The sequence below is a fragment of the Passer montanus genome, unplaced genomic scaffold (assembly GCF_014805655.1).
Source record: "Passer montanus isolate IOZ18808 unplaced genomic scaffold, ASM1480565v1 scaffold54, whole genome shotgun sequence".
NCBI classification, from domain to species: Eukaryota; Metazoa; Chordata; class Aves; order Passeriformes; family Passeridae; genus Passer; species Passer montanus.
This window is the reverse complement of record NW_024370374.1, coordinates 1665599-1680145: the sequence shown is the minus strand read 5'-3', so window position 1 is coordinate 1680145 and position 14547 is coordinate 1665599. Positions and strand designations below refer to the sequence as shown.

General features: G+C 34.7%; 1 protein-coding gene across 2 annotated transcripts in view; it reads right to left on the bottom strand.

Moving 5' to 3' along the window:
* LUZP2 (leucine zipper protein 2) overlaps window positions 1-14547 on the bottom strand; it is a 150689-nt gene that overhangs the window by 18915 nt on the left and 117227 nt on the right. For both annotated transcript variants that reach the window (XM_039725107.1, XM_039725108.1), the window contains one exon: window positions 12060-12224. In XM_039725107.1, coding sequence (XP_039581041.1) covers window positions 12060-12224 — 165 coding nt within the window. The remainder of the gene's footprint in view (window positions 1-12059; window positions 12225-14547) is intronic.

Genomic DNA, 14547 nt, shown 5'->3' with positions numbered 1-14547 from the left:
AGTTAAATTGCTCTTGGTATTTATGTAACACTTTTACTGCCTTTCAACAGAATTTTATGCAAGTCAATACCTTTTAAAAAAAGCTAGGCGATGTGCTTCTGCTATTTTTTGCTCTAAATTCACACAGAAACAATTTTATGCAACTCTACAGAGGCTAGCTTAAGCTTCAAATCATGCATTTGTGATGATTTTTCACTTTTTTTTCTTCCACTTGATCTGCAGTGGGAGTTAAACTTTAAACTCTTCTGTCTACCCTTGTGATTCTCTAGGGGGTGTTCTGCCATAGCATGACAGAAATATGAAGGAAGATAAAGCATGGAACCATGAAATCACACTCTTTTTCCCTCCAAATGTCTCATGATTCAGAGCTACAACTACTGCTATTATGACAGTTCAAACTATGGTATTACATTCACAACTAGAAATGGTGAAGAAGGCAGTTGGTTACCTCAGATAGATCTATCTACCTGTTTATCTATCTACCTGTTTATCTATCTATCTATCTATCTATCTATCTATCTATCTATCTATCTATCCATCTATCATCTACCTCTATATACATATCTATATACATATATACAATATGTATATATGAAAACACATTTCTTTTCTCTTCTCTGTTTGATTCAATGAGCAGCTAATAGAATTCTGATCCAGGGAGGAGGCATCTCTAATCTAACATTCATTGATTAAAACAGTTTCACAATATTGGTATTAGTGAAATGACTGAATAATTCTCCTCTTATTAATTTTTCTTCCTAGAACAGCTGTGTCGAAAAACTCATGACAAGTTTGTTGTTGGTAGAGGAACAGATTTTCTTCATGCTGTGTGAGAATCATTGCTGTTTGCTGTGCAAGCACAGAGATACTGCTATACACATGCAAAGCAGAACAGATTGTGAAATTTCAGTACTAATTCAAAGCCAGACTACTTGATTAGAAAGACAATAATGCAGAAATCAGTACAGATAAATAAAGATAGTAAGAAACTTAAAAACATACAGGTAACCATTGGTTTTTTTCATTCTAATTGCACTTAACTGGTCATAGATCTGGGTAACAATGAATAATAATAAAAACCACCTTTCATTTGGACCAGGAATAAAGATCTTGCAATTAAAAAAATACAGAACAAGCATCCTATTTGAAGCCAGAATAATTTTAGTTTGACCTAGCAACGGACATTTCAATAAGACATTCCTTCATGGCAAAATGCATGCCAAGGAGTTGAAGAAGAAATTTTGTATTTTCAAGAAGAAACAGAATGTATATGTTTAAACAATTGTAGACTTCACATCAGGAGCTACAATACAGGAGAGGTGATACATAAGAAGTTCTAATACTTAAATGAACACATCATGAACTAAATGTAGCTTCACAGCAAAAGGGAGTAAAGCAACTGAAGGTACTAGCCAAAAATCAAAGAAGTACTTCACAGATGTTAGGGATGGGTGTAGAAGTTTTAGACCCTATATAAGAGAAATTAATTCCTTTATGCTGATGAGCTATTAGCTGTGCTAACAAGCACAGTTCATGATCTGCTCAGGACCATATATGCCTAGAGGTCTGCTGATAGAGAATCATAGAATGAATTGGATTGGAAAGGAAAGGATCTTCAGTAATCTAGTTCAATCACCCTGCCACCTTCCACTCTTATTATGGAAGTGTCCCACTTCCATAGGGACACCTTCTACTAGAGCAGGTTGCTCGAAGCCCCATCCAAGCTGGTCTTTAACACTTCCAGGGATAGGGTATTCACAAATTATTTGGGCAATATGCACCTACATTCCTGCTGAGAGCTTTTGTAATGAACTGGAAAACTCTAAAAAAGGCAGCAAAGGCTGCATAAAGCATTGATAATCAGAAATATGGAGTGGCATGTTGCTGTGGCTAGAGTTTGCTTGAGAGAAGCTAAGCTGCTCATTTTCCTCATTCAGCTGTTTCTGCTCCAGTTTCCATCAGCTGGAGCTAGACTGTTCTGGATGATAAGGACAGCTAAATTACAGACAGCTGGGGTTATTGTTTGTACTTTATTACTGTATCAGGAACATAAATTTATGAAAGGAAAAATAACAATTGTAAAGCTCTCAGTTACCTTCTACTAATTATTTGAAATGTATTAAAACTACAAAAAAATGCATTTCTACTAGAATGCCGTCATATATTTCCAAATTTGAACAGTCCTGCTGCCTAAATAAAAGAGCACACTAGTACTTGTACATAAAGTCAGCCAAGATGAATGCCATTGTTGGTAACTTCCAGCACTTCTGTTCTGGAAGGCAAGTGTATTTTCTGATAAATTATAAATCCTTAAGATCTATATTCGTATTCCCATAAATACAATTTTTTTTAAAGTCATTCTGCAAAATACATGTACTCCTACAATCCTTTGCATTTAGTGATTAGTGAAAAATTAAGCAAGTAGCTGTCATTATAAAATCTTAAATGAATGCAGAAAATGAAATAAAAATGTCGGACTATAATTAGAAGACCTTAAGTTTTAATATCTCTACCTTTCAAACCTTTCCACTGTTTTTGATTTTGTGCTTAATGACTTCTCTGGTAAACATGAAAAATGAAAGGCAGTCTAAACTCAAATTTCATTAAGATAGTGAAAATTTTCATTATAAAGAGCTGACAGGGTTTACAAGGGAAAGAGGCAGCTGTTGGACACAGTGTTTACTAACATGTTTATTTCAACACTGTTTGTTTAATCACATTTTTCCTACTAACTTTGGCCTAAGTTTTTTGGCTTGACACTTGATGTGTCCTTTTTCTTCAGTGTTTTTGGCTGTTGCCTGGATTACATGCCAGTACGTAATTTGCCAGGGCTGCACTGAATTCAGTTGCGATATATTGGCTTGACAGGGAAAGACATTTCCATGCAGGCTGTTAAAAATAAAAACTGCATCATTCCACGTGTTTGGAAAGAGCCTGACTCACCTATTTAAATAATAAATAGTAATGGGGTAGACAGCAAAGTCAGGTGGCACTAGGAGTCAGCAATGATGATACAATATCAGATGTTCAAATATTCCATAAGGAAATTTACTGTCCTGTAAAATTTTATCTGTTCAGCTCTTTAATATCTAAAAACCAAAATATGCTTCAGGTTAATAGATAATAAGGGATGGTTAGAATTCTGTCCAGCTGATTGGATTTCAGAGTTACCTAGTCATTTTTTTTAATTTGGGGTTTTTTTTCCGTAATGAATGTCTGTGAACGAACAGGCAAAATCTGGACTTCTGCTACACTGGATCTCAGCATGCAAAACAGGAAAGGTCTGAGTTACATATTTATAGCTCCTTTTTTGCTGAATTTCGACTACTGAGGTCATAGATGAAAGCATTACCTAGGAGTTTTTATACAAGTGGTAAAATGGTAGAATAAAACTTTCAAGGTTATACATCAAGAATTGTATAGATAATCTTTGTGTCAAATATTATGCCAGGTGAGACAAGATGTCCACAGGGGATACTTCTGTCCTTAATGCATATGATGACATTAAAAATTCACAGCATAAAGCAACTATCAGTGATTCCAAAATATGGCATCAGAGAGTGAGGGTCAAAAGCAAACCTTTTTTTTTAGTGGCTTAGTTGCTCATGAACACTTATGTCTAATGCCAGAATAAAGCTAGCTCACTTCATATGGATCATTTCACTTCAGATTTCTTCTAATAATCATTTGCTTAGCAGTAGCTCTAAATGTCTTTTTTTAATTTATCTGTAGCTAAAACTGAAAGAAAAGGAAATAGAATTAATTAGGTTTGAAAACATATGGTTTTGTTGAATACTCATGCATATTATAAATATTATTACTAGATAAAAAACCTTGTTAGTAAGTTTTAATAAGTCAATTACCTATATTAGATTATAGCTAACCTTGTAATTTCACATTCCCTTAATAATAGCTACATTTTTTGATCATTTTTTCTTGGGTATATTCTTTTGCAAATATATGTATATATAAACTACATTTATAAATACACCTTCTTCTTCATTTTTCCACTACTTCTGAAGTCTTAAAAGAGGCACCCTTCATCCTTCACTGTAGGGAAAGGAACTTTCTTTTCTATAACTATTAAGATACTGAGCATCTTCAGTTGTGTGGGGGAGGTTGATGTTGTAATACTTAAGAAACTGAAACCACCAAATAAACACATTCATTCAGCAACACTCTTCATTTTCTACAGCCATCATAAAGGAAAAAGCAATTATCCATGGGATAATGAACACTGTATAACATTACTTTCACTCAGAGCAGCAATAATACACACCACCAGAATACACTTTATAGGCAATTACAGTCTTCCCAAATGAATGAAACAGCTATTCAAGTTACAGGCACAGACATGAACATCTGTATTTCCAGGATGGCAAAGACAAAGATGCTCAACTCTGGACAAGGTACAGACCCTAGGAAGACCAGTTTGGTGAATCTGGAATCCTTCTGAATCATGACCTGAATTCCATAAATGGGGTCACTTGGACACATGCTTTTCCTTTTGAGGCTTTGACTTTTCTTCCACAATTCTGCTTTAAAAGAGGCTTTTTTATTGATTTAAGTATGGTAAAGGAAAACTTTTTTTAAAAATCCTCTACTTGCCTGTATATTTAAGTCCCTTCTAAACAGTTGGACTTATAAAAAATTACCTGACAATATAATAACATAACAACAGTTCCACCAACAGAGATATGGACTATTGTCCTTCAAAATATATGAGAGAAAAAGGACTTAATAAATAATTTATAAATTACCTCAAAATATGTAATTATTAAATATTTAATAGTAATTAATTATACTTCTCCACTGCTTCAAACACTCAATTTGAGCACCATCCAAATAACTTGCAAGGATTTGAACCAAAATACACTTGATGTTAGAAGTCTTTTGTTGCATGAATGTCTGCTTTTCCATTATATGAGAGCACATTCCTTCAGACTAATGACATTTAATAAACTATTTCTTGTTTTGCATTTTATCTACTATTGTTTTAGCACAAAATAATAAATGTAGAAAAAGGGGGAGATTAACCATTTTGGAAGATGATGAAATTCCAGGTGTAAGGCAGTAAGTACTATTTTACATTGCTCAGGCCTAAATTGAAGTTAAATGGCTTGGATTTAATCACTAGTTCATTCCTCAATTCTTATGCCTTATGATTAAATGCAATACTTCTAATCAAGTTACTAGAAAATTCCTAATAAAGGCCAAAATGCCTAATAAATATTTTCTTTATGAATATTTTCCAAACCACACCTTTGCTCAAATCAAAGGATCTTAACTGTCTTAACATAAAACAGTTTTAACTTTCTCTAATTTTCCCACTTGGCTGCCTATACACATATCAAGGCAAACTTTCTAAGATTAATAATACATATTTTATAAAGGATACATGCATTAATAATTTTCAAGTAAATCTTCAATATATCTTTGGGTAGCAAAATTCCCATGGGAGTACTTTCAAAATTACACTCTATTTTGTAAACCACTTAAAATGATCTGTTAGCTCCTCTGCACATTTTATGTGTTCATTTACACAGAAAATCCATAGAAAAAAAATGCTAATATTAAAAAAAAAGAAAATGGGGTTACTAATGTGCAACTGCAAAGACAGATAAATTCAGTCTTACTGTCATTGCTCACATGCACATATTTTTTAACAAAACATATAACAAACACATCACCTAGGAAAGTCAAAAGATGAAAAATATATTACTATTTTTCTGCTGAATGCAACTTCAACTAAAATTAGAAATAGTATACATTTTACCAATCATCTCTGCTGTCACCATGCAAAAAAAAAAAAAAAAAAAAAAATTAAAAAAAATCTATAGCAGAAATGTTAAAAAAAATCACTTGATGTGAGTAGGTGAGGAAAGGTCTGTCTAAAATAATAACATCTAAAAAGTAATTACGGGGTCTTCTTTGTTTCTGATAGAGAAAAAGCTTGTCCAGAAATCTGCTGAGCATCACAGCAAACTTGAGGCTGCTCTAGTTTGGGGTCCTGGCTTTGGACTGAAGCAAAATCAGGTAAACTGAATGTATACTGTAAATGCTAATCCATAAGTCCATGTCAGACCTTTCACCATACCTAACAATCTGGATTTTGATGTTATTTAAAGCATTACATAATAGATTTAAATTTTGTAAATACATACACCTTTTCAACCACTGTCAAGCAGTAATCCACAGTATTTTGAGACACATTATGTAATAGATTGTGGGAGACTTTATTGAAACATCTGAGAGGTAAAGAGTTAATTAAAAAAGGATATTTGGAGTGAGGCTATGGAGTAATTTTAATTTACAGGCAAACAGATCTGCAGTTAACAGCCTCAAAAAGTGCAGCAATAAACAATTAACAGCTACCTCTTTAACCCATTAGCACATTGCTAATTTCAGAGTTGAACCCTGGGGTAAAGGGCAACTCCAGCTGTTTACACTCTGCAACAAAGAGCAGTGAGGTCAGATAGTTAAAACTTGAAGGAAAAGGATAGTGTGTGTGTGTGTGTGTGTGTGTGTGTGTGTGTGTGTGTGTGTGTGTGTGTGTGTGTGTGTGTGTGATACAGACTAAAAATGTGTGTATTTAAATTTTGTAAATACATACACCTTTTCAACCACTGTCAAGCAGTAATCCACAGTATTTTGAGACACATTATGTAATAGATTGTGGGAGACTTTATTGAAACATCTGAGAGGTAAAGAGTTAATTAAAAAAGGATATTTGGAGTGAGGCTATGGAGTAATTTTAATTTACAGGCAAACAGATCTGCAGTTAACAGCCTCAAAAAGTGCAGCAATAAACAATTAACAGCTACCTCTTTAACCCATTAGCACATTGCTAATTTCAGAGTTGAACCCTGGGGTAAAGGGCAACTCCAGCTACGGTACTTTTTTCCATTTCCCTTGATTGTATTCAGTTGAAAAAAAAAAACCCATCTAGAGCTAATTTACTATCAATATAATGTACTAATAATGAAGACTTCTGTAGAGTAAGTAATAAACCCAAAGAACTTTAGGTTACAATTTCATGGTCTCTGGTGTTAAACATTTTTCCAGCATGTAATAAAATTTTATTAAAAATTAGGAACAGAAGAAAAAGGGCTGTAGAAAAAGTTCTGTGGAATCTTTATGAGGCAACAGCAAAAACATAATCTAATGTAAATTCCAGAAATAAAAGATATGAACTAGAGTTGCCATAACCTTGTGAACCACCATTAACGTTAATACAGGATTATAGCTGCTGTCTAGATGATCATAATGAGAATAAGACTCTATTAGCCCAAAGGCAGCTATGAAAAGCAGAATAGGAGAGACTACATGAATAAATAAGTCATGCTAGTCATGTGTTTGCAATTAAATTACCTTCTATCTATTTAAAAACAAAATTCTTTCTCCATTAGCCTTACAGACACTCACAGTACCTGACATTTCTGAGGTAAGTATCATAGGAGACATGTATTTCTTTGTCTTTGAAATTAAATCCTAAAACAATGGACAGCACCATTTTTCAATGCCATTTTATTCTTGTAATGTTTAGGCATGATTGCATGTCATTGCTGCACAGTGCAGAATGTGTCTGACTCTACATTTAGTAATTGCCTTTTTTTCTTTTTAAGTACAGTTTTCTAATCCCCTGGTTAAACTAAACTATCTACAGGTCACTGAAACTGCAGGTTTTGGTGATATCACTAACTGTGACAGAAGTAAAGTTGGAGGCAACAGAAGTCAGTAAGTTCTGAGTTACCAGCAGCTGGCTCCTAAGCCCTAAATGGAGCACAAACCCATACACTGCCCTCAATACTCCTGCTGTTCACTCATAGCTGACCATAAACAGAAACACAGGAAAACTGAGGTAGGAAAGGACCTCTTAAGATCAAGTCCAACCATCACCTAATACTGCAAGGTCCACCACCCAACCATGTCCCCAAGCACCATATCTAGACGTTTTTATATTATATATCTAATATAAAACCATATATATAATACTTTGTGCCTGTTAGGTTTCCCTTCTAAAATAAATTTATGAGGTCACATGTTATTTATACCCCCAACTGTGAGCATACAACTATTTTCAAATAATAACCCTAATTACAGAATCACAGAAGTAACTAGGTTGGAAAAGACAGTTGAGATCATCAAGTCCCATTCCATTCAGCCTGTATTTTTGTCATTATACGAGGACTCTCATGTGGCATTCATAGGTTGACTTTCAACCTATGTCATGTACAATATGGGAATGGGTGATATTGTTTACATTTTGAAATTCAAGTCCATTTCCACTCTTAGAATAGTGCAGTTCACAAAATACACAAAGCCTGCAGGGCATTTGTAAACAAGAAATTCATTTGGGGAATACATGGAACGATGTTTTTGCATTATGAAAAAAACACTACAGAACAAGTTATCCCCTATTATTTTGGTATCACTGTGTTCCCCATGATTTTTGTATTCAAGCTCAGTACTGGAAATGGAATTTTCTTGTTTCACTTTTGGTTTTGGCTTGCCATTAATTTTCCACAGTGCTGCTAAAGCTCATTTTGTTGTATTTGGAGCACAGGCATCTTTACATTGCACAGCCAAAGATATTATTACAATTTTTGTGGTTTTTTTAAGGTGTAATGTTAACCTTTTTCAGAAAAAGGAATTAATATAAATGGAGTAAGAATGCAATCTCTCCTCTAGCTCCACATAAATTCACAGAGGTTTTTGTCATGCCAAGACTAAGTGCAGAAAATGCATCACTAGGTCTTCAGTAGCAGTGCTCTGATTCTCTGATTACCCCAACCCACACTTCCCATGGCTAGCAGCCCAGTCAATGTTATGATTTCCATCCCTAAACTATACTCTTTAAGTACCCAGGTCTTTAGGCATTCATCTGGAGAATAAAAAGGAAAGCAGAGTTTCAGTCCTCTTTTGTTTTCATTTTTCTCTTTCATCACCACCTCTGTAATGGGAATGAGGCAGGAAAAGTGCTACAACAAAAGACAGATCCACCTCTCAGCTAGTTCTGAAGCATTTTCCACTGGCAGAACATAGAATAGTTACTGAAATTACAGTGCAAAAGAAACTATATAATAAAAGTGTCAATAACACAGAAAGATAAAAATCTCATGGTTAAGGGTTAATGATCTGCCTTCTGGTTATGCTTGATTTTAGTTGTGTCATTGAACTTGTATGCACAGCACCCTAAATCCATTTGTCAATGTGTACTTTTGGCACTAGTGTTGTCTTATGACAGGTACATGACAGGCAAAATGGCTTTGAACTGAAATATTAGTGCCAATTTACACGGTAAATTCTGTATTTCACATTCTTATTCTGCAAATATTAATTTATTGAAGACATGTCATAAAGCAGACCTCAGACTTATACTGCTTTTGATCACTTTAAGATTACTTTTCCTTGATTTAAATGCAATAATTTCTCATTAATACATAATTTTCCAGATTAATGAACTATCCAGAACAACTTTATTTTGCACTGATTCAGACACTTAATAATGCCCTGCTTTGTACATGTTTTTTAAGCCTAATTTATTCTTTTTCACATTCTCTAGAAAAAAACAAAATGCCCAAGTACTTTCTTGTCAAGAAACTTTTTTTTAAGCCTAATTTATTCTTTTTCATATCACATTCTCTAGAAAAAAACAAAATGCCCAAGTACTTTCTTGTCAAGAAATGTGGTAACTTGCTTTCCTAGTTATCCTTGCTAGATCAGGTTCTTGTGCTAAAGATCTCTAAAAAGCTCTCAGGTATCACGGTTACCAATAATGAATACAAATATACAACTTACTTATTTGGAAACTTTTTTTTTTTTTTAAATGAGGAAGCAACCCCATCCCAGGGATAACTGCCCCCAAGTGGTACAGCTATCGTACACTGTATGATTTATCCTTCCATAGATTTAAAGTAAGTTTGACATTTTAGAAAGTCATTTTTAGTCTGGAAGAGAATATCTTGAGATATTTACCAGACAAATTATCATTTGTTACCTGAAGGTGAAACTGCTGCTTATCAGACATGACAAGATGTGTAAGTGCTGCTCATCTTAAGTTCCCACTTTTATGTATGTAACACATTTAATTAATCATATACATTTATACTCCTCCCCCAAATACTAGGCTGCTGTATTAAAATATTTATGCAAATCTAATAATAATGAAAAAGAGAGCTATACATCTTTATTTAAGAGTTAAATGGTTTTTGTCAAAGGGAAAAAAAAAGCCAAGGAGAAGATATATAAGAAAGGGTATCATAATAAAAAAACACCTATACAGCTCAAGTGCAGAGGATGACTGACTATCATTCTTTAACAACTTTATTCACAGTAGCAGATTTCATTAGTTTTATAATCACAGATAATACACCGATTTTTTAATAAGGTGAGCTGTCAATGTGTGGAAGAAGAGTTTTGCAGACCATTATTCTTTCAGACATTTTCATGGCATATGCCAAGTGCAGAGAAACATCAGAACTGCATATTAAGAGGCAGTTTAATTTACTCAAGCACTTCTGGATACAGAGGACTAGAGGCTGGCTTCTCAAAAGGCTATAGTACAGAAGTACTGACACATTTTACCAAGTACATTAAACAAAATCTGTTATGATAATTGAAAAAAAGGAAGAATACTCTATTTCAGTCAAATATCAAAAATCTAATTCTAATCCCTATTATGTATTCTCATGTCCCTATGTGCAACACCAAGGAGACCCCAAATTCTCCAAAGGCTCTGACTCCAGACCAGTCTTAAACAAACATACTGTCTAACTGGCCCTTATCCTTCAGTACTTCTCTCATGACAGAGGCACAAACACTTCCAACTTGAAGAAAAGGACAATAAGAGCAAGATGAACAATTCTACAGCCACATTAATTAGGAACAATAAGCTCCTGAGATCTCAGAGTGCTGCTCAGCTTGCACGACCTACGAAAGAAAAGTCTGCCATCCTGTTGAACACAGATCCAATGAACTTAATCTAAATGAACACTATCATACCCATGTGCTGCTAATAATTAATACAGTGCTTTTTTTCCAGAGGTAATAATTTTTGGTAATGATGGTTTCTTCCTGCAAAAGTTATTAATAAACCGACAATCATAATTTTAAGAGTAGCGATGTGATATCCAGTTTTATAATTATATTCTGTTTTCTGAAATTTTATTTTAATTACATATAGAAAGATTACTAATTTTTGGCTTCAGCCTGTGCACTAACAGTAAATACCAACAGCTGCCATATACAAATTGCAAATTGGCTATGAGTTAGCAATTCCTATTTTTATTTCAGTTTTGTAATGACACGGGGACATTGAAGTATTCCTCAGTAATTCTTCTGTAAAACTTTCTTTTCACTGAAATTACAGATTTCTTCTAGATCTATCTATTCAATCAGTTGAATTCAGGAACAAAATGCAACACTGGAGATGAAAATTACTAGGACAGTTGTTAATCAACATGAATCTTGACTGTATTATAATGTTTGAATTTATTGACTCAAACCAGTTTTCATCTTTTTCTTTCCTCATGCTTTCTCTGAAACTGCCCTTCTCATCTTGCAAGACTGGAACATTACTTGATTCCTATTGTCAAGTTCAATGATCTATTTTGACAATTTTGATTGGTGTCCCAGATTAGTTTATGGTTTTTTTAATATAATTTTTTTTCCACTGAAAGAAACCATGATAAAAAGCAAACCCCATATTACTGTTTAGTGCTGTATTACCACAAACTCACTTTGAGTGCCTGACAGGTAAATGATCCTACAAATTAGCACCCTCATTTATTTTAAATGCAAATCCATCTTCATTGTAGATTTGTCGTGCAGACACAATCCGTTTACCAAATGATAGAATCTTGTTACGCAGTAAAATGTAGCTGCTTCCCAACTAAAAAACCAATTTACTGACATCAGAAACAGTTTTACAATTACCCTCAAAATTTGTTGTAGTCTTCCAATGAGTTTGAAATCCTCCTTTGTTTCAGTTTGATGCTCTTACAGGACAAAGTTTCAAAGATGTTTAAAAAAATCCCCACCCAAGAGTGAAATCATACCTTGGTGCTTGTCACTTGAAATGGAACTTTGGAGCCCTTTGTATTTGAGGAAGTCAGCTTCTCAGCTGGTTTTGAAGAGATTACACTCCTTGTGGGAGGCTGGTTGCGCAGAACAGAAGACAGGCAAAGCTGCACAGTCTCCTTCAGAGCTTTCAGCTGTGACTCCTGGGGAAAACAAGAAACCATCACTTCTCTAAGATGTGCTGTGATGAACACAATGGCTTACTTTCTCTATCTGTATTAAACCACACACTTATGAGTAGCTGCTGCTATTTCTTAGTGATGGAAGGATTTAAGACTAAAGCAGTGTTTTTATTTTATTGTACTTTAGACACCAAACTGCCTAGGAAGTCACTGCACCTCTTCCCATCCCTCCATGCAGTTTTATCCACATTGATTATTGCAAACAGTACTTAAATATAATTTTTTTTTTCTGAAAAGAAAAATACAATCTACAAAATATCACAGTGTCCAGCCTTGCACGAGTAACATCTACAGAGAAGTCGTAAGTATTGCAAGACACAGACTTTGCATGGAGTTTTGTCTATAGCATTTCTAATAATTTGTATTTTTCCACATTATAGATAGATTATAATCCAAGATGGCCTCCCTCATGGGCGTATTATACTTTTGCACTATATAGTAAAAAACCATAGGTCTTGTTAACAGTTGAAAATATATTTGTCCAGACTCACTACTGTCCATTAAGCCAAAATAAAACTTCTAAGTGGTGAAGTGCTTGTGACTCATGTTAGAACATTTGTATTTTACTCCCAGAAACACAGATAGATATATTAATGGAAATATAAGTCTGTAATTGAAATAAGCTGAGAGAGCAAGAACAATAACATAACTACAGCAGTGAGGAAATAATAATTTAAATCTTTAATTCATCAAAGCAAGACATGTGTCAAATGTTAGCCACTGAGGTAACTTCTTACATTCACTTCAGGGGGAGTTACCAGCATTTGACATTAAAAAACCACCTAATTTCTAGGTTTTTTCTTTTTATTAAAAATGCACCTGTAAATACAGAATATGTTCACATTTCAATCATCAAAGATTTTTTTTAAGGTACAAAAATCAAGGTATACCATGGCAAAAGCTGGTGGAAAACATATGTATATATGGTGGAAAACATGTATATAATATTATACACTACATATAAAGTATGTGAAATATTACATATAAAATAAAAATATTTCATAGTCATATTAATCCTAAGCAATGGCACACAGCACGTTTTAGTCTATTTTCTTAGCAAATATTTTTGAGAACATGATAAATATCTTGTTTTACATCAGATGAACTCCCCTGAACTGAAAGCAGGGACTGTATCTCTTAACTGGAAAAACTGAGTGTTTCTTAAAAAACAAACAAAGCCAATTAGTAGAGTGTATTTTAAGAGCAGGACAAAAGACAATCATGGAAAGACCATTAATGCAGAGAACAATAGGGAAAATTAAAGAAATAGGAGATGGAACATGTTATGACCTGCCCCTTAAGGCAAGTCGCTAACTCAGGTTCTTGTTGATAGATCCCGTGGGGCAGATTAGAGTGAAAAATGACAGAATTATTTGTGTTTTTTATATATGTACAGGTTTTGTTTTAGAATAATTTGGCTGCAATGGAAAGCAAATATATAACTGTTTTGGTTATTGCCTACAATAACACATCAATATAAAAGCCAAGAAGGGAAGGGAGGAAGGAAGGAAGGAAGGGTATCACCACCCATGGATCCAGTTATGAGACTTGATTGTTGCAATTGTGATGTCCATTGGTCAAAGTGATATTCACAGTCTTGTTTCCTCGGAGATGAGGGAAAGGCCACAAAACACAGAGTTCAATGTTTAGGCTTATGTGTGAGTGCCCAGAGTACCTCTCCTTAGGGAGCAGTTTACACTGTCTGGTGCAACATTGTGGATAATGGAAGGTCCCAGAAAGAGTCTGGGGACACTCTGGGTATCTTTGATGGTTTACTACACCTTCTAAGGCATGACAGCTGCCTCTCACATCAGCACAGTTATGCCCCATCAGAAGGGATGAATACCCTCAAGACCTTTGAATGTCCTGTGTCAATGTGAGTGCCCCCACACCTTCCCTGGGGAGAGGAGTTTTACAACTGAGCCAATCATTCAAAGAATTCACAGAAACACTGGGTTGGAAGTGACCTTCAAGGGCATCGAGTCCAACCCAGCCCCAACACCTCAACTAAGCCCTGGCACCCAGTGCCATATCCAGGCTTTGTTAAACACACCCAGGGATATGGGCACTGTCCCCAGCCCAGAGCATTGCAGGGGGTTATTGAGGCCAAACTGCAGGACTGGGCACTTGGACTCATTAAACTTCATCCCACTGGACTCTGCCCATCCATGCAACTGTTCCAGGTATCTCTGCAAAGCCTCCTACCTTCCAACAGATCAACATATGCTCCCAGCTCAGTATTGTCTGCAGATTTACTAATGAAAGACTCAATCTCCTCATCCAC